This window comes from Equus przewalskii, chromosome 10 (assembly GCF_037783145.1).
Source record: "Equus przewalskii isolate Varuska chromosome 10, EquPr2, whole genome shotgun sequence".
NCBI classification, from domain to species: Eukaryota; Metazoa; Chordata; class Mammalia; order Perissodactyla; family Equidae; genus Equus; species Equus przewalskii.
In genome coordinates, this window is record NC_091840.1 from 2788478 (window position 1) to 2815076 (window position 26599).

Consider the following 26599-nt stretch of genomic DNA (forward strand, 5'->3'; position numbering starts at 1 on the left):
CCATCCAAGCAGTGAACGTGGTGGGTAGCATGTTGGGGATTCCCCCTCTTTGGGGCATCTCATCACTCCCACCCTCTAATCCTAGGCAGCGGAGAGAAGCTTCTGGAAGACCATTCTTGCTCCCGGCAGGAGGGGGTGCCCCACCCTAAGCAAAGCAGGTGATGTCCCCCCGGGCAGCTCCCTGGCCCTCTTTGGGGCAGTGTCGGGGTCCAAGGCAGCAGCTCACCGTGAATAGTTGGGGATGGTGCCGTGCTCGGTGCCCTGTGTGCTGTATGGGCCAACACGGTGGGCGTGCCAGCAGCTGCGGCCCTGGAACCAGGTGTCAGTGACGTGCAGGATGTCATTGCAACGCACCTGCAGCTCCCCCTCCGCCCGCCCCTCCATGGCCAGGTTGACTCGGATGTAGAAGGAGTCTCCTGAGGTAGCCACTTTGGCCTCTAGGTCTTGGACCAATTTCTTATAACCTGATCAAGGAGGACATGAAGACAGATAAACCCAGGGCTGTGATCCCACACAAGGAAGGTTCTAGAATATGAAAGTAGGAAAGAAAGAAGGAACCCCCTCCCCCCCAACAAAGTCTGAGGAGCCATCCTGGTGCCGGAGTCAGTGGGTGAGAGGTCCCCAGCTGCCTCGGGGGCCTCCACACACTCGGGGCGCAGCCTGGCTCTGGGCTGGGCTGGGCTGTGAGGGCTGACTTTGGCACAGCCAAGGGTTCAGGGAGAGATGGGACTGGGTGGTGAGCAAGTCTCGAGAGGTGGCCTCATGGGAGGAGAGGCCGGGGCCAGTGTGTACCCTCGGTGTTGACCTTCACAGACAGGCAGCAGAAGCCATTCACCCTCCGGAGAAGTCCAACCGCCTGCTCCAGGGTCGTGCCCTCCAGGACGGCCTTGAAGGAGGGCTCCGTTGCTTCATAATCCACCTGAGGGCAAATCGAAAGGGTCTGCCTCATTTGACCAGGATGCTGCCGCCATAGTCTGAGTGCAGACGTGTACCCCTACAGTAGGACCCACTCGCCCTTCCCAGCCACTCACACGAACCCATCGGAGCCTTCGTCATGGGCCTTGTATTGGACATCTTGATGCAGGTCCTCCAAGCTACACACATTCCTGCCCCGAGAGCCAACTACCAGCCCTTCCCCAACATGCTACGCACCAAGATCTCCGCTGAGAGCGGAGCTTCTGCTCTCCAAAATGCACCTCCATTCTAGAGCATTCTGGATCCGGGTTTCTCAGCTTGGGACTATTGACATTTGGGGCCGGATCATTCTGTGCTGTGGGGGCATCCTGGGCACTGCAGGATGGTTGGCGGCATCCCCAGCCTCCACCCACTGGAAGCCATGGCAACCCCCCGCCACCCCTTCCCCAGCAGTGAAGGCCCACACCACAGGGCTCTCACTGTCCATGCCGTTCATCCCCTGGGCTGCTTTTAGTTTAGGAGAGTACACATTTTTATAAGGAGGAAAAGAATAAGGTATGTTTTTAACACAGTTAGAACTGAATTGGCCCCATTCGGAGATCAGGACTGTCTCCCCAACATCATAAAGGAGCTCGGTTGCTTTAACCACGATGTACGCTGATGGTTGAGAATCTCAAGAGGACCGTCAGAAATGTAACGACAGGCTTTTGTCTCGTGTGGAGTGGAGAACACAGGGCAACACTTACATCAGGAGCTTGAGGCATGGTCATTCAAGATACGAGAATGAGGCTTAGCTCGAGCACGGCCCGTCCCCGGGGAGAGGCCAGTGGGGTTCTCGGGGCTCCTGCCTGTGGGGCACAGCCCCTCCTTCCTCTGCTCAGAGCTCACCGTCACACCCTAATTCCACCTTATCCCCAGACTCCTCCTGGGGGAACGGGGCAAACCTCAGGAATGGGGTGACGCCTATTTTGTGAATTTCCTGCTATTTTTTAAAAGCTTGAAGTTTAACAATTCCACTTTTAGGCCATATCAAAAACACATCCTTGCCCATGTATTCATGTAATGATAATTGGTTAAGTTGTACATTTTGTTTTCTGCAGTTTAATGAACATTTTATGATGAAAAAGTTTTGAAATATGGCCAAAGTGATTAAAATGGTGTATTTCATGTTATGCATATTTTAATGCACATACACAGAGTGACAATAAGATCATCACAGAAAAAAAAGAGCCCCACAGTACAACAGCCCTGTGGCCTTATCAAAGGATCCCTGGGTCGGACACAGGGATGGTTCAACATCCGCAAGTCAATCAACATGATACACCACATCAATAAAATGAGGAACAAAAACCACATGATCATCTCAGTAGATGCGGAGAAAGCATTCGACAAGATCCAACATCCATGTATGATAAAAACTCTCAATAAAATGGGTATAGAAGGAAAGTGCCTCGACATAATAAAGGCCATATATGACAAACCACAGCCAACATCATACTCAATGGGGAAAAACTGAAAGCCATCCCTCTGAGAACAGGAACAAGACAAGCGTGTCCACTCTCACCACTCTTATTCAACATAGTACGGGAGGTTTTGGCCAGAGCAATTAGGCAGGAAAAAGAAATAAAAGGAATCCAAATAGGCAATGAAGAAATGAAAGTCTCGCTATTTGCGGACAACATGATCTTATAGATAGAAAACCCTAAAAAATCCATCAGAAAGCTACTAGAAATAATCAACAATTATAGCAAAGTTGCAGGGTACAAAATCAACTTACATAAATCAGTAGCATTTCTATACTCTGATAATGAACTAACAGAAAGAGAACTCAAGAACACAATCCCATTCACAATAGTAACAAAAAGAATTAAATATCTTGGAATAAATTTAACCAAGGAAGTGAAAGATCTATACAATGAAAACTACGAGACTTTCCTGAAAGAAATTGCTGACGACATAAAAAGATGGAAGGACATTCCACACACATGGACTGGAAGAATAAACAGCAGTTAAAATGTCCATACTACCTAAAGCAATCTACAGATTCAATGCAATCCCAATCAGAATCCCAATGACATTCTTCACAGAAACAGAACAAAGAATCCTAAAACCATATGGGGAAACAAAAGACCCCGAATTGCTAAAGCAATCCTGAGATTTTAAAAAGAACAACGCTGGAGGCATCACAATCCATGACTTCAAAACATACTACAAAGCTACAGTAATCAAAACAGCATGGTACTGGTACAAAAACAGACACACAGATCAATGGAACAGAATTGAAAGCCCAGAAATAAAACCACACATCTATAGACAGCTAATCTTCGACAAAGGTGCTGAGGGCCTACAATGGAGAAAAGAAAGTCTCTTCAACAAACAGTGCTGGGAAAACTGGACAGCCACATGGAAAAGAATGAAAATCAACCATTCTTTTACGCCATTCACAAAAATAAACTCAAAATTGATCAAAGACTTAAAGGTAATATCTGAAACCATAAGGCTTCTAGCAGAAAATATAGCCAGTACACTCTTTGGCATCAGTCTTAAAAGGATCTTTTCAGACACCATGTCTTCTCAGACAAGGGAAACAATAGAAAGAATAAACAAATGGGACTTCATCAGACTAAAGAGCTTCTACATGGCAAGGGAAAACAGGATTGAAACAAAAACACAACCCACCAATTGGGAAAAAATATTTTCAAATCACATATCTGACAAAGGGTTAATCTCCATAGTGTATAAAGAACTCTCACAACTCAACAACAAAAAATCAAACAACCCGATCAAAAAATGGGCAGGGGACATGAACAGACATTTCTCCAAAGAGGATATATGGATGATCAATAGGCACATGAAAAAATGCTCACCATTACTGATCATCAGGGAAATGCAAATCAAAACTACACTAAGATATCACCTTACACCCGTTAGAATGGCTAAAATAACCAAGACAAAAAATAACAAATGTTGGTGAGGATGTGGAGAAAAGGGCACCCTCATACACTGCTGGTGGGAATGCAAACTGGTGCAGCCACTGTGGAAAACAGTATGGAGATTTCTCAAAAAACTAAAAATAGAAATACCATATGACCCAGCCATCCCACTACTGGGTATCTATCCAAAGAACTTGAAATCAGCAATTCAAAGAGACCCAGGCACCCCTGTGTTCATTGCAGCATTATTCACAATAGCTAAGACGTGGAAGGAACCTAAGTGCCCAACGACTGATGATTGGATAAAGAAGATATGGTGTATATATACACAATGGAATACTACTCAGCCATAAACAATTGTCCCATTCTCAACAACATGGATGGACCTTAGGGTTTTATGTTAAGCAAACTAAGCCAGATAGAGAAAGACAAACTCTGTATGACTCCACACATATGTGGTAGATAAACAAACACATGGACAAAGAGAACAGATTAGTGGTTACCAGGGGGAAGGGGGACGGGAGGGTGGGCGCAAAGCGTGAAGTGGTGCGCCTATAATATGACTGACAAATAATAATGTACGACTGAAACTTCGCAAGGTTGTAAACTATCATAAGCTCAAAAAAGATTCCTGGGTCAAAACTGCTGCGTCCCAGAAGGCTTCACAAACGCTGTGTCATCTAGCCGCAAGTCAGCTCACCGGCTCACCTTGCAGAGTTCTAGAATGGCAGGATAGGAGCAGGGTGCGGGGTCTCAGTGAGGGTCAGTGCGACCCTCTCTTCTAAATGAGTGTGACGCTTTGCTTCACGTCAGCCCAAGAAGGAGCGTGGGCTACTCCAAGAACACGTCGTTGTCAAGTCGGTCTGAGGCTGCTGAGATTACCTGCCCCGCCACCGACCCCACACCCAAGGGGATCCTGGGGGACACCAGGGGCCAGCGCCACACTCACCATCACAATCTGGGTGCCTGGGCGCAAGGCCATCTCGTCTGCCGCTGAACCCGGGGTGACCCCGTGAATGAAGATGCCCGTGAAGTTCCCACCGATGATGCTGATCTGCTCCAGCAACGTGTCCCCCTGGAAGGCCAGCACCGTGACCTGGCTCAGGATCTTGCGGGCTGGCCTCCGCCGCACTGGGACGTTGCTGCAGGGAGGGAGGCGAGGGAGCTCATGTGCGGCCCAGAGGAGGAGGTCAGGCCAGGCCATCTCCCCATTGGCTACCCTCCAGCCCCAGCATTCTGGAATTCTCCATCCCCTGCCATGACCCCATCCCTGGAAAGGCTGCCACCTCCCAACAGTGAGAGGACGCAGTCCTCGCTCTGCGTTGCCACCTGTTGGCCCTGATCCCCACCTGTCACTCACCTGGCCGAGACGTAGAGGCCCCCAGAGAATGGCTGCAGGCTGCTCTCCGACTCAGGAAGGTCTAGGAGGAATCGGAGGGCTGAGACACAGAGCCGGGCTGGCCCACGAGGTCACCACACTCCCAACAGAGCTCCTGCTCACCCAACAACCTTAGCGCCCCTCCCCCAGCCTCAGGCCCTGCTGCCCTGTCCGCCCTCTTCGCTGGGGCTGAGCTTCCTCTTCCTCTTCCCTTCCTCACTGCTCAGAGCCTCGACTCATCCTCCGCCTCGTCGGAGAGCTGGTGGAGAGCTGCAGCTGCCAGGGTCTGACCCACATTGTGTCCTTTTGTGATATTTCAGTGAGTTGCCAACATTTTACAACACAGGGAATCTAGAATCTGGACTTCTGGTGTCACTTGAGGAATCGAATCTGGTGTAACCTAGGCCTGCCTTTCTGCATGGTGGCCATTGCTGCTGGCCACCTGCTGCCTCCTGCTCGCCCCAGGCCACGCTGCTGCCCAGATGGCCACGGTGGGCCTCTGAGCTGCAGTCCACAGGGTCTCTCCAAGCTCTGGCACTTTAACATGCAGCCTGTGAGGGAGACTGCGCCCCACGCCCAGGTGGCAGCCTCCCTGGAGGTCCAGCGCTGCCCTTCTCACCTCGCAGACCGCCCATAAGAACCAGGAGCCGGTGGAGGGCTCACAGTTGCCTGCTCCAGGCAGCCCGTGCCCAGCTCCCAGGCCAAAATCCATTTGTGCTCGCATTCAAAGACAAATGAAATTAATTAGACACTCCTGATGTATTTGAGGTCAATTCCACTAAAAGCATATGAACCCGGGACATCATGCAGAACCACCATGGAGGAGAAACAAAGAGCAAGAACCCTCCCCGTTCGTGATCTCACAGCCAGGTGGGCTGTGCCTCAGTGGATCCCCTCAAATGATCACTGTTATACACAAAAACGCCGATGATTTTGCAAGAGATGCAGTTTCTAGTCATGAGACCCACAGAAAGCCCTGGGCCACCCGCCTACATGAGCCAGGGTGCAGAATAGCATGGGGTACATGCACCCCCTGGTGGCTGTGGGGTGAATTCCAGACAGGGTGCTAAGCACCTACTGTGTGCAAGGCCCAAGGCTGGGGGCAGATGTGCAGGGTGGCAAAGGTGAGGAGTCTGTCCAGGAGGGGCCTGTGCCTCAAGAAGGAGAGAGGCCCAGTTACAGCACACACTCGGGGAATCAGCCACAAGAGGAAAGAGAAGGTTGCAGGTGCCAACAACTTGGAGAAGAGATGCTCCCAGCAGGTGCCTCGGCCAGGAGCAATGAGGACTTAAGCCTCTTGCCTTCTGATGTCACTGGGAGGCCTAAGTGTCCATGGGTCCCAGCAAGGAGGGACAGAGAGAGAGAACATGTGTGTATGGAGCTCTCGGAACGTCTGTGCTGAGCTGGACAGGAGAAGAATGCAACTCCCTTAGCCTCTGGGTGAGAAACGGAAAGGGTGCTTGGTGAACAGCATGCATCTAGGCGCTGGCTTGAACTGACAGGCAGCCTGGGTTTTCTCAGAGGCCCAGGGCAGCACAGTGGTCAAGTTCGCTTCTCTCCGCCCGGCCCGTGGAGAGAGGCCAGGGGTCTCCCCTGCCTCCCTAAAGATCCTGTCCTCGCTTCCCCTCTCGGCTCTGCCCGCCCAGCCCAGGGCAAGTGGGTGGCTGCAGAGGCTCGGCATGTGGAGTGCTCACCTGCCCTGTCTACAATCTCATAGTCCAGGTCTGTGTCGCCTGTCTTAGCTCCCAGGCGGCTGCCCTGATCTTCCTCCAGGGTTTCCCGGAAGTCACTGCAAAGCATAAGAAGCAGCTTAGTCTGTACCGCCTGCTCCCGGTCTCCGACGCAGAGCTCCCAGCGTCCACCCGGCCCTTGCTCTAGGCTGGTGTCCCCGGGGAGTGGCCAGGGGGCCCCTGTCACCAGTCCCTCTCTACCTGCAAGACCAGGGGTCTTCCCGGAAGTTGTCTGCAGCCCGCTTGTACAGGGACTGCTGGCTGGGAGGCAGCGGGCTGCTGGAGCGGAAGCTGTCCACCAGCTCACGGCTGGACGTGGCGCTCAGGTCAGACCAGAGCTGGGACTGAGGAGGACAGGGCCGAGGTCGGCACGGGGCTCACACGGGAGCCCCCACGGACCTCCCCTGCTGCCCCACTGTGTCAGGGAAATAATAAGCCATAACCCCTAACTGGCAGGTCAGCAGAGGAGAGAGGGAGGGAAGGCGGAGCACGTAGCCAGGTCACATCAAGTTAGCACCTACTAGGTGCTGGGCACACTATTAGCCACTTTCTGTTTTACGGGACTCTGTTCTCACGATCAGTCTTTACGGTGGGCAGTATTGTCCCACTTTACACACAAAGCAGCTGAGGCCCAAAGAGGCCAAGTTACTGGCCAGCAAGGGTCACGTGCTGACAGCTGTACCGTGCAAGTGCTGAGCACGGTGCTGGGGTACCAGTGTGCATGTAGATCTGAATGCAGCCCCTCATCCACGTATTTCTTCAGCACCTCCTGTGTGCCAGGCCCCCTTCTGTCCCGGTCCACCCCCAGCAGTAGAGGAGGCACCGGCCGTACCTCGGCAGAGCTGAGGCAGCTGCAGTCGCCGTTGTCTGGCGGGCAGATGGCAAACATGCGCACCAGCCGCTGCTTCCCCCTCGGACAGGGCTCCCTGGCCCCCGCTTCCTGCTTGGGCTGCCAAAGACGGCCAGACGGGCTGGTTAATTCAGGAATGTTCCTTTGGATGCCCTTGGGCTTTCCACCAAGTCAGCCCACCCCGTCTCCACCCTCCTGGGCGGTTTCTTCTCATCGACCTCCAGGCAAAACAATTTATGTCCCCTCTTCCATGACTGGGACCCCCAGCGCTGTAGGAGCTGACCACCATGGAGATGGAAAGCCACTGGCTTGGTGAATGGCGCTTCATTTCTTTTACAGAATATATGTGGTTTTTTACTGGCTATTCAAATAATATGTACTATATGGATAATATATATATATGCTCCACATAGAATATTGGGGTGAAAACAGACAGATAAGAGAATAAAATAAACTCAACAAAAAAAAAATCAAACAATCCAATCAAAAAATGGGCTGGAGACATGAACAGACATTTCTCCAAAGAAGATATATGGATGATCAATAGGCACATGAAAAAATGCTCACCATTACTGATCATCAGGGAAATGCAAATCAAAACTACACTAAGATATCACCTTACACCCATTAGAATGACAAAAATATCTAAATCTAATAGTAACAAATGTTGGAGAGGTTGTGGAGAAAAAGGAACCCTCATACACTGCTGGTGGGAATGCAAACTGGTGCAGCCACCATGGAAAACAGTATGGAGATTCCTCAAAAAATTAAAAATAGAACTACCATACGATCCAGCCATCCCACTACTGGGTATCTATCCAAAGAGCTTGAAGTCAGCAATTCCAAAAGTCCTATGCACGCCAAGGACTTTTGCAGCATTATTTACAATAGCCAAGACGTGGAAGCAACCTAAGTGCCCATCAACAGACGAATGGATAAAGAAGATGTGGTACATATATACAATGGAATACTACTCAGCTGCAAAACAGAACAAAATCATTCCATTTGCAATAACATGGATGGACCTTGAGGGAATTATGTTAAGTGAAATAAGCCAGTTAGAGAAGGATAATCTCTGTATGCCTCCCTTCATATGAGAAATTTAAAAATGTGGACTAAGAGAACAGATTAGTGGATACCAGGGGAAAGGTGGGGTGGGGGGTGGGCACAAAGGGTGAAATGGTGCACCTACAACACGAATGACAAACATTAATGTACAACTGAAATCACAGAAGATTGTAACCTATCATTAACTCAATAAAAAAAAAGAGAATAAAATAAAATTCACCCATTCACCCACACTCAGAAACTGCACAGTTAGCATTTTTCTGTCTGTCCATCAGTCTTTTTTCTGTGCACATATACATTTTTGGGGAACATGGTTGATGCGGGGAGGGGTGAGGGAGGAAGGGCTGGGGTCCCCACCAGGAGGGGAGAGTCTGACTATGCCCAGGTTCCAGGCGTCTCTGAAGAGTTTCACCCGCACACCATGGAGCCTGGAGCTGGAGTTGCCAGTGGACCATAATCAGAGGTTTTGTCATCATTTCAGCTCTTTGGGAACATAGCTCCCTTCAGGCATGTGGTCTGTCACCAGGCTCAGACATTAGACTGTCAAACATCTCACGGAGGCGTCAGCTCAAAGTAAGGCTGCCTGCACGGTTTCACACACTGCTTTCTCCCTCGTCGAACACCACACTCCAGCCCCGCCACCCCGCATCCGCGGCCCCCCACGCTTACCCCTGGCAGCGCCTCGGCCTGCTGCTGGCGGAGCTCCTGGCGCAGTTCGCAGACCTGGTCCGTCAGCTCAAACACCTTCCTGCGGAGCGCGTCCTTCTCCGTCAGGTTCTGAGAAATCTCCATCTGGGCTCCATCTCTCGCCGAGTAGGCCTGGGGACCGAGACACAATGGACGCCCAGAGGATAAAGAGGCCGAGCAGACAGGATGCGAGAGTCCCAGCCAGAGAAAGCAAACCTTTTCTTGTCTGCCTTTATCTTGGATGCATCTGGTGTGCACTAAACACGAGCTCACTCCATGACGCACAAGCTTTCTGTTTGTTGACAATTCATGTAAACATACATGGTTTTAATAACACCCAATATGTGGGGTGAACACAAACATTTGTGCCAGAGACAAAAGGAGGCAGGATGACGCACAGTGAGCATGTGGATGACAGAAATCTCAAGTGGATCAAGGAGAGAGACCCCGAATCCAGAACCAGCTGCCATTGAGGGCGGGGCGACCTGTGTGACTTGGCCAGCCAGCCCTTGTCGCACCCAGAGGAGCAGAGAATCAGCCAGGGCAGGTACCTCCTGTTCTCTCTGAGCCCCTCAGCCCAGCACCCAGGCCAGCCCCCCGCCTCTGCTGGGGTAGGCACCTGGTCCCGCTCCTTCTGCAGCTCCACCACCTGGCTCTGCAGGGCGTTCATCTTCTCCTTGTAGATCTCACAGTCCACCTTAGTTTTCTGGAACTGGAGCAGGGTCTGCTCCTTCTCTTCCCAGTACTGGACAGAGGGGGAAGGTCACATGAAGCTCAGTGGCTCCGAGGCTGGGGCTGAGGATGGGATGGGGTTGGGGAGCCTCAGGGAGAGATAGGGGGCTGGTTCTAGGGTGAAATAAGGTGAATTCATGCTCCTTCTTAAGTGCTAGGTTTCCCGGTGCCTCTGCAGAGTCGCTGTGCGGACTGGATTTGAATTCAGGTGCCGAAAGAGGCAGGAGGGAGGCGTGCGCACTGCTTTGTTTAGTCCAATTCCCAAAGCGCGTACGTGATTTCCCTCCTCCAGCCTCATTCTCCTCCTCCCTGTCCTCCCCGCGCCTTTTGTAGCAACTAAAGAGATCCTCTGCTCTCACCCTGGGGCCCCACATGCCTGAAATCACCCTGTGTTTTAATTGCTTGTCTGTCTGCCTGTTTTCTCACCACCCCACAAACTGGACGTGACCTCTAGTCTGGGAGCGTGAGCTGGTGCTCAATGCAGCTTCAAGGAAGGAATAAGTAAACAGACCAACACATTAGTTAAGCAAAATTGGCTTTCAGCTTTGTGTGGGTTGAAGAAGCTGTCTTCCCCCCCAGTCCCAGTGCAGCCCTGCCCGCGGACGCAGCCTGAAGGCTCACCTGCTTTCGCTGCCTCTCGGCCGCCGCAGCCCGCTCCCTCAGAGAGTGGATGCGGTCCACCAGCTCCTGCTTGCTCTCCAGGGCCTCGTCCAGGTTCTGCTCCAGAATGTCCTTCTCCGCCTGGCGCAAAGAGAGGTGAGCCCAGGGACCCTGCCTGACCTCCGCAGAGGCCTCCCCGGGGAAACATGCTCTCCACTGGTGCCTGGAGGACAGGCAGCAGGGAGCCTCAAGGCAGGGTGTGTAGACAGATTGAGACTGCACACTGGGGACGGAAAAGGCAGAGTCAACAATCAAAATGGGAAACGTATTTCAGTTCTGCTCATATGTGGTCAAGGAGACAGAAAGCAGAGGAAGCTGAAGACACAGGACAGCGATTCCGCCTGTGAGGCTGGTTCAGTCTGCTCTCCAACAACTCCACCTGCAGAGTTTCCGAGAGAGGGAACAACCAGGTCACTCCCTTCTCACGCTCACTTTCAGAAGCAGTTTCTGAACGATGGCGCAGTCCAGGCCATGTGACAGGCAGTGCCAAGGCAGGGGCCTGCTCTGTGCCCGGGGAATGTCTACTGAAGAAATAGTTCCATAAATATATCTATCTATTTTTTTTTGGTGAAGAAGATCGACCCTGACCTAACCTGTTGCCAATCTTCCTCCTTTTGCTTGAGGAAGATTGGCCCTGAGCTAACATCTGTGCCAGTCTTCCTCTATTTTATGTGGGACACCACCACAGCATGGCTTGACGAGTGGTGTTAGGTCCATGCCTGGGATCCAAACCTGTGAACCCCGGGCCACTCAAGTGGAGTGTGCGCACTTAATCCCTACACCACAGGTCTGTCCCCCATAAATAGATGTTTCTCCACTGAAGGAATCGAAGAGGAGAAGCAAAGCGTTTGCATACTCCAGGGCTAGGGGACCATTAATCCCTCTGCTTCCTGTGACTCCCTGCTCTCCAATGCATGTGCGGGCAGGACGGCAACTTTAGAGCTAATCCTGTCATTTATAATCAGCCCAATCCACTCCAAAACAACGAGGCAGCACAGACAAGCTGGGTGGGACATTCTAATGAGTGTCCAATAGGTGTGAATTCTGCCAAAGTCTGGGGGCGGGGGGAAGAGCAGGAGGGAGGGACGTAAAGAGAAACAGTAGGAGTGAGTCACTAGGTGCCATCTCCTCTGGTCCTTAGCCACACCTCAAGGAACCAGCTGTCAGGAATCCACGGCCTGGAGGCCCCAGGCTGATGTGGCGAAAACTCCCAGCCAGCTCCCAGGGAGGGAACCAGGACCTACCAGGCTGAAAGTCAGTGACCGGAGTTTCTCATTCTCCTCCTTCAGGCGGTTCAGCTCCTCGTCTCCAGGTTCCAGGACGCTGGCCATCTGCAGGGACCGCTCTCGGAAATCCCGCTCACAGGAAGAAGCCACCTTCTCCCGCTGCAGCTCCTGCTTCATCAGGTACAGCTGTCCAGGGAGGAGATGCAGAAGTGGGACGAATTAAGCACTGTTTCCCGACTAGACCAGAAGCCAGGTGAGTTTCTCAACCTTTGTCCTTAATGATGACACTGCTCATACTCAAAGGGGTACCTCTCTGGAGATTTCAAAATCGACTGAAGGGTTTGCCTAATGAACAGGCCCAGCTCCTTGTGGGAGGAGAAAGCTGTGTTAGCTCTACTTTATAGTTGAGGCTGGGGTCCCCGGGAACAGAGCGAGGAGCCCTGGCAACCAGCTCTTGGATCTCTATCGTGAAACTGGTAGTCACAGGCAGCCAGCGATGAACGGCCAGAGTAAGTCTCCTCCAGCACGCTCCCTGGCTGCCCTGCCCTTCCATATTCTGCTAAATGCGTCAGATAAAGGGAATTTGGATTCATGAAAATCTGTAAGTAAAAGGAAAGAGGAGAGTCAGTCAGATGGGGCAGAGACGCCTGGGAACACAGGACCCGGTCTATTCAGACACACTTGTAATCCGTGTGCAAACATGTGCCACCTCCTACCCAGGGGGCTGCATGCGCAGGGCTGTGGTCCTCTGGAAACTACCTGGCCAGGCCCTGCTGGCCTCCATCCTGCTGCATAGGGGCCCAAGGTCTGGATCTGGAGCAGATGGACCTGGCCTCTCTGAGTCCCAGGTGTGGTGCCCCTGGGGAGAGGGGACTTTCCACATAAGACAAACCAGGAAGTCTGGACGTCGGGGTGGAGTCTGGCGCTCACCCCGGGGCTGAGGTCAAGTGGAGAAGGAAGAACCGTCCCGCTGGGATTTTTTCCTTCCCAACATCTAGTCAGCAAACTATCCATAAGCAATTACTGAGTTCCTGCTGTGGGGCACCCAGGTTAGGCCTGTCATGGTCTACGTATTCAAAAAGTAAAATTAAATCATTAAGATCTGGAAGGGGGGGAACTAAAACTGAAAGTAAACTAAAACTAATGAACTAATAATATTTCAAGCAAATACCACAGCCACAATGAAGGGAGAGAGAGAGGGAGAAGGGATGGAGAGGTGGGGGCAGCTACAATAACTTACGGCACAGTATTTAACTACAAGCCGTCAGCCCTGGGCAGGGTTGAGTGGGTGGGGGGAATCACAACCCTGAACTCTTCTCAGGAGGTTTGCTTACTGTTCAGGTATGGACTGAGCAATTCTGAAACCATTGTAGATGGACCACAGGACTGAGCAAGAGAGTGTGTTGACATTGTTGGGAGCCAGGTTCTCATGGAGGAAGCATACAAGAAGCATACAAGGGGGAAGGCAAGAAAAAACTTTGGGGGATTGACTGGAATTAGAGGTGGGGATGTGAAATCATGATTTCTAAAGCATGTGTATGTATGTGTATGTGCACACCTGCATACATATGTGCATATGCATACATGCATGTGCGTGTACGTGTGTGTATGCACGTGCACGTTTTCTAGCTCTGTCCCCTGAAAGGGCGAAGGAGCAAAGATACCCCAGAAGCCATGAGCACACGTAGCGCCCAGATCTTGGTCTCTAAAAGGAACCAGGGCCCCTCAGAAATGGCTGACCCTGGAGCTGGGGCAGAGTGGGTATGAGATGATCTCGGACCACCGTGCGATGCAGGAAAGGGAGTCGGTGCTTAAAAAGCAAGGAGGCGTGTCGCGGGACGTGGAGCAGGCTGAAGGGGCTCCCGCTGGCAAAATCTGGGACAATCTGAGCACCAAACTCACACAGGACAGTAACATGTTACAGACGGTTGGAAACAGGAACCCAAGCATCTGTGCCAATAACAGATTCGCACGTGGGGAGAAGACAGGCTCCTTCCCACAGTCAGGATGCTGAGGGCCAACCGGCCGACTGCAGGGCGCTCTGGAGGTGGGGCTCAACTCATCATTTCGCAGCCGCCAGAGGGAAGATGTGTTTGGACAAGAATCAGCAATGAGGCCAAGTCTGGGGGGAATGTCACCAAGAAACAGGGTGGCTTTGGGTCTCAAAATGCCTCCCCCACCCCCTGCCCCAGATTGCTTATTTGCTGCAGGGAGGAAAAAGAAACAGGGATTATGCAGCGGAGAAATAGGGCAGCACCTGGACCCAATGGGCATTATTGACATCACCAGTGAGGGGAGCTGAACCTCAGCCTCCTGATGGGGTGCCCTGAGCCAGGCTGCATTCCCTGTGCAGGATCCCGCCAAAAATCTGTTATCTTCGTCTACTCACGAGGAACTGAGACAAACCCCAAATGAGGAGCCGTCTATTATAGAAAAGAGAGGGGTCTGTCTTCTTCAAAAATGTCCATGCCGTAAGAGACAAAGAAAGGCTGAGGGAATGTTCTAGATTAGAGGAGGCTAAGGAGACAGGACAACTAAATGTGGCACCTGATCCTGGACTGGATCCTGGACCGGAGGGGAAAGGCTGTAAAGGATGTTGTTTGGGTCAAATGATAAAATTGGAACACGGACGGGAGACTAGATAAAAAGATTGCATCCACATAATTAATGAAGTTGATAACTGTGCTGTGGTTATATGAGAGAATATCCTATTTTTAGGAAATATACATTGAAGTGTCTAGGGGTAAAGGGCCATGATGTATGTAACTCAAGTGGTTCAGAAAAAAAGTGTGTGTATGTGTAGAGAGAAAGAGGGACAGGCAGAGACAGAGACAGTGACATAGAGAAGAGAGGGAGAATGCCAATGATAAAGTAAGGATATGTGGGTGTCCGTTGTACTATTTTTATTTGTATGCTTTTTAAATAAATTTGAAATTATTTCTATATAAAGCTAAAAATTGAAAAGCTAAAAACAAACAACCAATGCCATAAAGGAAAAAAGAAAATGACAAAATAGCAAGGAATGAATATCCTCAATATTTAAACTCCTACAAATCAATAAAAAGATAATTATCCCCAACGGAAAAATGAGTAAAAGTCCTTGTGAGGGTTTGAGGGGCCTCGCTAATAACACTCCTGTTCTCCCGCCTGACTCCAGGACCGGCTGAGAAACACAGACGGGCTGGTAGAAGTCCACCGTCCCCGGGGGGTGAAACTAGGTGGGTCCACTACCATGGAGCCCAGAAGAGCCAGACGTGCCCCCAGACGTGGGCGCGTGGGACTCCCCATGGTGGGCACTTGACAGATCAGCCAGGCCACGGGCAGTGACGGCTGAGCAGACTCGTTGCCACGTAGGCTATGGGAGGGGCTCCGGGGGGAGGGGGGTCAAGGGTCAGCCTCCCGCAGGAGCACCTTAGCTAAGGCTCACAGGGCAGGGACGTGTCACAAGGAGGAGGGGACGGAGGTCCGGAGAGACAGACCAGCGAGGGCAAAGGCGCGGGGGTGGAGAGCAGCAGGTGGGGCTGGGCCTCCCGCCATGGGGCCCCCACTACCTCCTCCTGGAGGCTGCGGCAGCGAGTGGTGGCCAGCTCCTTCTCCTGCAGCGCGTTGCTGTAGTGCAGCGAGAGGTTGAGCATCTCGTCCTTCAGCTTCAGCACCTCGTGGAAGTGGGCGCTGACCTCGCGCTGCATGCGGCCATGGTCGGCCTCCAGCTGGCGCAGGCTCTCGGCACGGGCCTCGGCCTGGCCCAGGCACTCCTGCAGCCGCCGGCATTGCTGCAGCAGCGCCTCCTTCTGCCCCTTCTCCTGGCTCAGCTCCTCCTGCAGGCTGCTGATGGCCCCGGCCAGGCACTCGGTCAGCTTGGACGTCTCCATGAGCCCTGTGGGAGAGGGGCACGGGGGCCCAGGCCTCACCACCACGGCCCTCGCTCCTTGTCCCCCAGGGTCCTTGCATCTTGTGCCCAGCCTCTCAAGCCGGACATCCCACCCTAATCTTTTGTTCTCCTTAAAAGCCTTCAGGCTCAACCAGACTCGATGATTTGGTTAAATAAATAGCATGATTTGAGATTTGGGGACGAGGATTATCCACTCTCAGCTTCCGCCAGGGACCCAGCTTTCAGACCCAGCTCCCTGCCTCAGCAGCCGGGACGGGCTCAATGCCAGCTCATTTTAATGTCATCCTAAGAAAAACGTAACCGGGAATACGAATCTAATAGAACTCCACCCAACATAAACACGGACTGTGCTGCCAAACAGGCAGAGTTTTCTCATGCAGAGTTTTGAGTGATGTCTTGTTCCTTTGAATGCCTAACTCTTTCAACAGGTCCTCCGGGGAAGCCCCAATTACTCAGTCAACAAGAACGGCCTTGTCTCCTTCCCAGCCGCCGTGAACCTTTACTCAGGCAGCTGAGCAAACGCACAGAAGGCTGCAGGCTCCACGCATTTTCCTCTCTGGCAGAGGCCGCTCCGTCCTCTGTCTCCCCACTAGGGCCGACTCCGGGACCAGGCCACCCGCTCCGCCTCGAGCACACACCACCCAGCGAGGTGGAGGCCGTCTCAGGAGGTTTTCCAGGGAAACGACAGGCTTCCCTTTTGCCCGCGCCTCTGTATGCAGGTTCTGGGCCCGAGACGGGCCTCCTCGGTGCTGGATGATTAGGGACATGCCTTTCCTTTACAACCAAGGCCACGGGCTCCTTCTCTGACCCATCCCCTACTACAGTTAGGGGACGGGGGTCTCCTCACCCCCAGGGGCACAGGCACGGGAACCTGGGCCTGGAGGGAGCAGGGAAAACACCTGGAATAGCATGGAGCTAAGGTTGCTGGGAACCAGAGGCTCTGGAGAAGCCCCGCCGGCCCCCCGGTCAAAGACGGAGCTCTCACCACTGAAGCCGCTGAAGTCCACGTTGGGCTGCAGCCCGGTGACCTTGGTGTAGATGTCAGGGTTGTGGAACTTCAGGCTCTCCAGGAAGGCGAGGGCCCCGTTCTTCCCTCGAGTCCTCAGCAAGTCCAGCAAGTGCCCTTGGGAGAGAGAAACTCTTAGCAAACAAGGCGCCGGGGGTGAGGGTGGGGGCGTGGGGGTGGGGGCTGGGCGGCTTCCCTCGACGGGGGCAGGGCAGGGGGGACCAGGAGTTTTCGAGCATCTGGGAATCAGAACCCCTCGCTGCTCTTGGAGGCTCCTTTTATTGATGTGATGAGTCAGTCTTGAGACGGCTGAGGCTGATATTTCTTGAGCAACCACTATGACCCAAGTTGGGGATAAAGACTAAGGAAGACGATCTTTGCTCTCAAGGCCTCCCCGGTGTGTTGGTGGATGTGTGCAGACAGGTGTGTAGAAAGTGCGTGGGAAGAAAGAAGCGAATAGCAGCGCCCCAGGGCCAGGGTCCCAGAGAGCTCGGGCTTCCAAGCCCACCCAAATGCCATCGCTCGCAGCCTGCGTTACTAGGTTGGGTTCACGTCTCCTGTATTTGAGGCTCATAAGGCAACATGTGCGAGTAGAGTCCTGTTAAAGCTCCCACTTGCGGCCTGCTTTCTGCAGTCCAGGCTTTGAGATGAGTATCTTACAACCAGGAATGCATTCATCTCTTAATGACCTGATAAGTGGAAGCTGTTAGTGTCCCCATTTTTGAATGAATAAACACAGCTAGTCAGATTGTCAGTCAGCTCCAAAAACATCTGGAGTGGGTTGAGTGGTGGCCCCCCCAAAGATATGTCCACCTGGCACCTGTCAATGGGACCTTATTTGGAAAAAGGGTCTTTACAGATGTAATTAAGGTAAAGATCTCAAAATGAGATCATCCTGGGTTGTCCAGACGGGCCCTAAATCCAATGACAAGTGTCCTTATAAGACACAGAAGAGGAGAGACGCAAAGAAGCAGGCCGTGTGATGACAGAGGCCGATTGGAGTGATGCAGCCACAAGCTGAGGAAGGCCTGGGGCGGCCGTCACCTGGCAGAGGGGAGAAATGCTCTCCCCCAGCACCTTCAGTGGGAGCACGGCCCTGCTGACACCGTGATTTCAGACCTTTGACCTCCGAACCTTTCTGCTGTTTGAAGCCCCCTGTTTGTGGTCATCTGTTTGGCAGCCCCAGGAAACTAACACAGTGTCTCCACACCCAGAACCCTGGTCCCCTTGGTGCTGTCCCGTAAAGCTCTGCACTCCCTGCCCTCACGCGGGGCTTCGCGGCACAACCTGCGCTCAGCTGGCTCGGTAGAGAGGGCCCGCCGGAGCCGGGGCGGCCCGGACCTGAGGCGAGTGGCCGTGGGCTGGCCCGGGTCCTCACCAGCTCTCATGGCCGTGTTGGTGAACCTGGGGCTGTGCAGCACCTCCTCCTCGTCCAGCTGGCCCAGCACCTTCGCCTGGCGCAGGTAGGGGGTGAGGCGACTGGGGCAGATGCTGCGCACGATCCTGTAGCGGTGGCTCTCCAGCATCTCCCAGAGCATCTCCTCGTCCAGGGATGTCAGCGTGGAGTCCGTGCGGCACAGTTCCGCCATGACTGGGGGCCTCAGAAGCCTGGATGGAGAAGGTAGTGATGGAGGGCCGGCATCAGCGACATGGCTTCGGGGCCCGGGGAGGCCTTTCCATTCAAACCCCCTTTCCCCACCTTACTGGTAGGGAAGGAAATGACCAGTTCAGAAAGAGCGATGACGCCCACCCTGGCCCTGGTGTTCCGTGACCAGAGGGAGGGGAGTATCCATCCTCATCACTGACGTCAAATCAATTCCTCTACTGGGAGCAGAGCAAGAAGAACTGGGTTTCTTTTGGTTTCAGGAGACTGGATTTGCCTTTAGCACACGGGAAGCTGCCCCTGGCTGGGGAACTGATGTACGAAATGGGTCTAGGACATGCATTCTCCACTCAGTGATATGGCCCCCAAGAGGGGAAAAATTGGTTCCTGAGCAAAAATTCTTACTCCTCTATGTATAACGCACAGATGTGCACACACAGATATACAGTACACCTGTGATACTAATGTTTCATGAGAGGACGATTAGGGAAAAGATGTCTGAAAATGCTCCCTAAGGGTGATGATGAAAGAAGGGTGGAGAAACACTGGCCTAGAATCAATGTGAAGGTTTGGACCACCAGTCCTGCAACCCAGCAACCAGAGGTGGTGCCTCAGTCTCCATCTCAGAGGTCGGAGGGCAGTCAGGTGGGAAGCAGGGCCGAGGGAAAGGGTGCTGTACGGAAAGCACTCTGCTTTTGCTTGGTGCGGCCGACATCTGCCATTTTTCACACGGAGGTAATGCCCCTCTACAAGGGGCTGGCGGACCCTGCCTTCTGGTCAGGAGCCAAAGTGGACAGACATTCCCTCTCTTTGCTCCCGCACCTGCCCAGGATGCTGAACCCGGGCTGCAGGGGCAAGTGCAGAGGCTCCTAACACACGCATGTCCCACGGCACCATCTGCTCTAACCTAAACCTCAACAGTAACGCCAATAAGCAGGGCTTGCCATGCCAGTTACATCTTTTCCTAAAAAAAAAAAGTTAAAGTAAATAATTAGTTACTAAAATTTTAAAAATTCATCTGAAATAATGGTAACAGAGCTGTACTTTGGAAATGCTGCTCTACATACTTGTTCCTGAAATGTCACTTTTGTTAAAAGCAAGACTGCTGGCCTCTCTAGAGCAGGAACACAAGGACGCGCTGGTGGAGCTGGGACGGAGGGCGATTAGACCGAGGGCACGGTGGCCCCAACAAGACCGAAGGAGAAGGAGTGAGGGAGAAAGAGGCCCATGTCAGACCCCTGGAAGGTCCCACCATGCTTTTTAAATGCCCATAGATTTTCCTGAAATAAAAGTCTTAACGTGAAGGACTTGGTTGCTTACTTGGGAGACGTTCAGGCAGGCGGCTGTCAGAGGCCACCCTGAGCCTCCCGGGAGGACTTCCTCGTGTGAGAGGCATTGCTCCCCTCGGGTTATAATTCTCAACAGGGAAGGTGTATTGGGTTGAGTAGTGTCCCCACAAAATTCGTGTCCACCCAGAATCTCAGATTGTGTCCTCATTTGGAAGTAGCGTCTTTGCCAAGGCAGCTAGTTAAAATGAGGTCATGCTGGATTTGGATGGGCCCTCAATCCAATGACTGGTGACCTTATAAGAAGAGGAGAGGGACACAGGACACACAGAGGGAAGACGGCCAGGTGAAGACGGAGGCAGAGACAGCAGCACGGCGGCTACAAGCCCAGGCGCGGCAGGGACTGCCCGCAAGCAGCGCAGCTGGAAGAGGCGGGAAGGATCCTCCCCCAGACCTGGAGAGCGAGTGTGGCCCTGCTGACGCCTTGATCTCGGACTGCTGGCCTCCTGAGCTGGGGGAGAACACGTTCCTGTTGTTCGAAGGCATCCAGTCTCCGGCGCTTGGTTACGGCAGCCACATACACTCAAACTGAGACACTCGGGAAATGTGTCAGGGGAATGACACTTTGTAACAGCAGGTTATAGAACAAGGCAGCACTAAAACAAAGGACTCTTTAGAGCAGTAGAGGCCACACCCCCTTGGCTGGTGGTGTGTGCCGGTTTAGAAACGGCAGGGTCTCTGGAAGGGCTGAGCCGCAGCGGGCCTGGGCAGACGCCCCAGCTGGGCCACAAGCTCCGGATCTGTTGGGATAAATCATGTGTGTGGACCAGCTCGCCGTCACAGGCCCGGCACAGCAGCTCCCCGGGGGCACCCCGACTGGTCCAGAACCCAAGACCTCCTGTCAGGAGGAGCAGAAATCAGCTGCCCAGCGTCCCACCCACAGAGCACGCCCTGGGCGCCCCAGCTCTGTCCTGAGCCGCCTCCCACAGCTGTGTGCCCCCATCTCTCTCTTCCCTCCAGGCCCCGGCCCATTAATCCAGCTAAAGAATTCCAAAATGTTTTAAAACTGTGGACTGTTTCAAGCATATCAGAAAAGTCCCGCAAATGAGAACAAATATTCATGTTCCCACCAAGCAGATTCCACCGTCATAATGTTTTGCACTTCAGACTCCTTTGCGAGGAAATGCGTCGTTAGAGACAGCTCAGTCCTTCTGCTGTCTTCAGTCCCTCCCCCTCCGTCTGCCCAGACGTGACTGCTACCCACGTCCTGCAAGTACACGTGTCTACAAATAAGCCATGGCACTTTCGCATGATTCTTTGTGCCAACAGTAACTTGACATGGACAATGTCTTTACCGTGAACTCTAACTTTACGTGACAAGCTTCATGCTGGACTTGGCACGACACTCAGCCTCTTCTGAGGTTTCTCATATGGACACACGCCTCCTGGAGAGGTCTGTACACTAAAAATGCTCAAAAATCAGAGCAAATCAACCCTTGTAATCTAAGAAAAGTGGGAAATGATTGTTGGAGGGTCCTATCTCCGTGGGCAGCCCCCCACAATCCACCCGATGGGCCGGGTCCACAGCAAGTAAGCACTCACCGAGGGAAGCTCACATTCGCTTCTGCAGGAGCTCCTCACAGCGGCATGGGATCCCGTGTCCCCTCCGTGGCCAGGTGTCGTGCTGGCTCCCTTCTCGGCAGGCTGCTGGGCGGGATGGTACTGGGCCGGAAGATCCCGCCAACTCAGTGCCAGGATGACCTGTTCACCATGTCAAGCCATGTGACTTGCTGCAAAACTCAAAGTTCGGGCACCAAAGACTAATGCAAGGGGGAAAAAAAGACAAACTCTGATCCAGGAAGTAATTCGACAGATCTTTGATCCCTATGTTTGCTCAGTAACTGCAGAAGCTTCCTTAGGGTTTGGAAACAGGTTTCTAGAAGGAAATTGGGCTTTGAACCCTAGAATACCAAGGACAGTGGGCAGGTGCAATAGTTACCTGATGTGTTGTGGGCCCTTCTTGGACCCTCACCACAGGGCCAGACCCCCTGACACCCTTCCCCTGAGTCTCCTTACCCAAGGAGAGGGAGCTGCTGGATGCAGTGTGGACGGGAAGGGGCTCGGGGGGTCTTCCTGACGAGGAACAGAGAGGACCCAGCCCAAGAGCAGGAGTCCCGTCTCACTGCCCTTTGGCGGCTCCCTCCTGGTTTCTTCGGGGGAACAGTTGATGGAAGCTCATGAGTCAGGGTTTTATGGATTGAATTGCGTCCCCCCAAAAGATATGTCAAAGCTCTAACCCCCACTACCTGTGAAGGTGACCTTATTTGGAAATAGGGTTACTGCAGATGTAATCAGGGTAAGACGAGGCATTAGGACGGGCATTAAATCCCAAATGCCTGGTGTCCTTATAAGAAGAAGAGAAAAGACCCAGAGATAGACTCTCAGGGAGAAGGTGGTGAGACAAAGGAGGCAGAGACTGGAGTGATGCATGTACAAGCCAAGGAACTCCAGGACTCCTGGCAGCATTGGAAGTTCAGAGAGAGGCCTGGAACAGATTCTCCCGGGGCCTTCCGAGGGAGCGCAGCCCTGCTGATGCCCTGATTTTGGACTTCAGCCTCCAGAACTGTAAGCAAATAAATTTCCATTGTTTGAGGCCACCCAATTCGTGGTGATTTATTACGGCAGCCCTGGGAAGCTAATGCACCAGGGCAAAGGGCATTTGAAAACTGGCCAAGTCCCGGAGGCCCATCCACATCCAAGGATGAGCTGTCAACCCACACACTTGAATGCAAGGCTCTCGAGCTCCACCCGGAAGAAGTCTGTGTCACTGGACCTGCTGAATCAGGATGACGACCTTCCACCCTGCATCAGGACCAGCAGTGTGATCCACGGAGCCCAGTACAAAACAAAAATACGGACCCTTTGTAAAAAATACTCAGGACTTCAAGACAGAGGCAGCAGAGCATTAAACCAAGTGCCGGGCCCCGGGCGCAGGTTGCACATCTATGAAGCTGGCCCCGCTTTGCATGATCAAGGGGTCTCCACGCCCCCACTATCTGATTTATGTCTAAATTCTGAGCTAGACCAAGGGATCCTTTAGGGATGATCATTGCCCTTCTGTGTAGTTCTCTTTTAAGCCTTCCTGGGGGAATAAGCATTCATCCTTAGCACCTAGGGGTGGGTGGGCTGGTTAAGCCTGGAGAGCCCTGGAGGGGGGAGTGGGGAGTGCCAAATGGGACCCACCTTCTCCATGGCTGCCAGGCTGGTGGCCTGCGGGCCAGCACAGGGCTGGAGTCCTCACAGGCTCATGATGTGACAGTGGAGAAATGGCTCAGCCTCTGGGCATCCATGGCAGAGGATTCTCACTGGCCAACTACTCAAGGACCAAGGACAGAGGAGCCACTCCAGAAGCAGCCCTTCTGTGCCGGGTGGGTCCTGCCAGGGGAGGGCGACAGTCTTTGTGTGCCCAGCTGCCAGCCTGTCTGGAAACGTGGTGAGCAGCAAAGGCATCTCCTGTGCCCAGACCCAGTGCTTGGCCATGGGGACCCAACCCAAGGCGGGGGATCTTTGCCCAGGATTTGTCTATGTGGGAACCAGGTCTCCCCCACACCCAGTCATGGAGCTGGAAAGATAAGATCTGGGAGGCTTGCACATGCACATTCATGGCAGCACGATTTGCAATCACCAAAAGGTGGGAACAACCAAAGTGTCCATCGACTGACAGATGGACAAACAAAATGTGGCCCATTCCATACAGTGGAATATTATCCATCCATAAAGAGGAAAGAAGTGTGGCCTGCCTGGTGGCAAAGCAGTTAAGTTTGTGCGTTCAGCTTTGGTGGCCCTGGGTTCACCGGTTCGGAACCTGGGTGCGGACATGGCACCACTTATTGAGCCATGCTGTGGTAGGCGTCCCACATATAAAGTGGAGGAAGATGGGCACAGATGTTAGCTCAGGGCCAGTGTTCCTCAGCAAAAAGAGGAGGATTGGCAGCAGATGTTAGCTCAGAGCTAATCTTCCTCAAAAATAAAAGGAATGAGGCTCTGATCCGTGCTACAATGTTGATGAGCCTTGAAAACATGCTGAGTGAAAGAAGCCAGTCACAAAAGACCACATACTGTGGGATTTCGTCTGTATGAAGCGTCCATAGAGACAGAAAGTAGATTAGTGGTTGCTTAGGGTTGGGAGTAGGGTGGGGCTGGAACGGTGACAGCTAAAGAGTATGGGGTGGTTTCTTTTTAAGTGAAGGAAATGTTCTAAAATTGACCGTGGTGATGGTTGCACACATCTGTGAATATACTAAAAACCATTGACTCGCCCACCTCAAATGAGTGAATCACACGGTATATGAGTTATATCTCAATAAAGGGATTTTTTAAAAAGATCGCAGAGCTGCCGGTGACCAGGGCCTGCTCCCCTTGTGGCCCCACTGCCTGCCAGGATGCAGAGGAGGGAGGGTGGCGAGGCATCCTCTCGTGACCTGGCCTGCCCCGCCTCCCTGAGGCCAGCGCTGGCTGCCCCTGCCCTAGGGGACCCCAGCCTCCTCTGTCCTTTCTCCCTTCTTTTAGCCCAGGCTGGGCCTGCAGGCTCCTGCTTGTCCAGCGCCCCTGCCGAGGGTGTCGTCTGCCCTGGAGGTGCCGAGGGCAGCTGAGTGTGTCTGACTTGGGACGCTGAGTGTCCCTTGCCAAGTTCCTCCTTTCCGGCCCTGCACCTGCTCATTCTAGCATCCACGTCCCCCTCAGCTGACCCCCGAGCCCCCTGGAAAGGTCTCCACGTGTGCAGAGGCGTGGGGTTGCCCCTCGCAGCCTCTTAGGTGATGGCCGCCGCCCACTGCTTCCGGTGCAAAGATTCTGGGTCAGAGTCAGCATGTGAAGTCAGTCTGAACGGTAAGAGTGCTGAGTGAAGCAGCCTCACAGAACCTCTCTCCCCCAGTGCCTCGAAAAGTGAACCAAAACTGTCAAAAATAAAAAAAACTCAGCAGCCTCAAAATAAGGAAAAACGGAAAGGTAAACAACTTCCTGCCACAAACTTAGAAAAATGGGAGAAGAGCCAAGCGATGGATGGAGTGGTACAGAGGTCCCAGGGCCCAGGGCCCCACGCAGCCCCCTGACAGAACTGGGGTGGGGGGGCGGCACCAAGGCTTCTCCCTGCTGCTGCCCATCTCATGAGAAAGAAACCCTGGGGGAAACTGGGGAGGACACAGCAGCACCCCCAGGCTCCCCAAGACACCCACGAGAGAAAGTTCTCCACTCGGGGTGGGGGGGGGACGATCCTGTGCAGATGTGAGGAAGAAAGCCCGGCCCTAGGCAGCGCTCCTGGCTGCATGGTGAGCATCGGGCCATTTAACTTCAGATTAGGACAAACTTTTGTGGGCATTAGCGTTCTAGAACCAAATAAGAAGATTCTCTGTCTTGAAAAGTAGAAACAGTGTGAGCGATAGAAATCTGAAGAGCTGGGCAGGGACGTGATGTGGGGGAATGTGGCACCTTGTGTTGGGGCGGGGCTGGGGTGCTGTCTCCAAAGAGGCAGGTCGATTTCATATAACGTCTTTAACTTGTCATTGTTTTCACACTCTCTTAACTACAGTGAGGATTTTTTTTTTTTTTAAAGATTGGCACCTCAGCTAATATCTGTTGACAATCTTTTTTTATTTTTTCCTTCTTCCTCTCCCCAAAGCTCCCCAGGTACATAGTTGCATATTCTGGTTGTGAGTGCCTCTGGGTGTGCTATGTGGGACACTGCCTCAGCGTGGCCTGATGAGCGGTGCCATGTCGGCGCAAAGGATCCGAACCAGAGAAAGCCCCGGCTGCTGGAGAGGAGTGTGCGAACTTAACCACTTGGGCACGGGGTTGGCCCCTACAGTGAGGATCTTTAAGGAAGTAATTGTTCTTGCAGTTGAGAAACATTTATACTGCATTCAACAATTCCATCAGTATTTTAAAAATAATTTTAAATTTAAGTAAAATTAAAATTTTACTTAAAAAAATTTTACTTTTAAATCATGTAGAACACGATCCAATTTTTATGAAATAATCTTAGTGTATCTATCTCTCTAGCAGTCCCTCAGTTTATGTACTTATCCATCTATCTGTCCAATTTGTCCACCTGTCTATCGTTCAGTGTGTGTGTTCACTCGAATTCGTGGGACAGAGAGAAAGACAGAGAGAGACAGAGAGAGATGGAAAGACAGAGACACACAGAGAGGGAAAGACAAAGAGACAGAGGGAGACAGAGAGAGTGGGGGTTCTGGGCTGCTGCTCACTGATGCTAATACTGTTATTTGTGGTAGAATTTTAGGAAATCTGTTGCTTTCTTCCTTTTTTGGTACTGATTAAACTTTTTAGAATGAGCAAGCATGGGTTCGATTAAAACTATAAAGTCATTATTTCAGAAAATAAGACAATTCACTTGATCAAACCAGGAGATGGGCCTCATCCAGACACGTTCGCCATGGATAAGGTGCCCGTCGGCCCCAGATCACCTGGGACACTTCCTGTCCTGACCTGACTATTCACGGTGCCCCCTTCTCTCTCCCGAGGGATGTGCTTTAGGTAGCAAACTGTCATAGGGCAGGAGGCGAGGGTGCACAGAGGCCCCGCCCCTCACACTTCAATGGGGACACTGGCAGAGGC

General features: G+C 52.6%; 1 protein-coding gene and 1 long non-coding RNA gene across 6 annotated transcripts in view; one reads left to right on the forward strand and one right to left on the reverse strand.

Annotated features, from left to right (window-relative positions):
- The window catches only part of CARD14 (caspase recruitment domain family member 14), a 36548-nt gene that overhangs the window by 8006 nt on the left and 1943 nt on the right, over positions 1 to 26599 (reverse strand). For 2 of the 5 annotated variants that reach the window (XR_011523257.1, XM_070561367.1), the window contains exons 2-16: positions 21569 to 21786; positions 18456 to 18685; positions 17057 to 17194; positions 15731 to 16056; positions 12198 to 12365; positions 10915 to 11034; positions 10181 to 10306; positions 9544 to 9693; positions 7789 to 7905; positions 7158 to 7300; positions 6921 to 7015; positions 5209 to 5269; positions 4798 to 4990; positions 793 to 919; positions 227 to 464 (exon numbers count right to left, since the gene is read on the reverse strand). Coding sequence is in view for 4 of the 5 variants with exons in the window: in XM_070561367.1 (XP_070417468.1) it covers positions 227 to 464; positions 793 to 919; positions 4798 to 4990; positions 5209 to 5269; positions 6921 to 7015; positions 7158 to 7300; positions 7789 to 7905; positions 9544 to 9693; positions 10181 to 10306; positions 10915 to 11034; positions 12198 to 12365; positions 15731 to 16056; positions 17057 to 17194; positions 18456 to 18666 (2213 nt within the window). In the remaining variant the exon portion in view is untranslated. Of the gene's footprint in view, positions 1 to 226; positions 465 to 792; positions 920 to 4797; positions 4991 to 5208; positions 5270 to 6920; positions 7016 to 7157; positions 7301 to 7788; positions 7906 to 9543; positions 9694 to 10180; positions 10307 to 10914; positions 11035 to 12197; positions 12366 to 15730; positions 16057 to 17056; positions 17195 to 18455; positions 18686 to 20000; positions 20767 to 21568; positions 21787 to 26599 lie in introns of those variants that run through there. The other 3 variants (XM_070561368.1, XM_070561369.1, XM_070561370.1) reach the window with 3 other exon arrangements.
- LOC139073996 (uncharacterized) lies at positions 12214 to 26352 on the forward strand. Its single transcript, XR_011523258.1, has 2 exons — positions 12214 to 12432; positions 25644 to 26352. It is a non-coding gene; the product is annotated as an uncharacterized lncRNA (long non-coding RNA).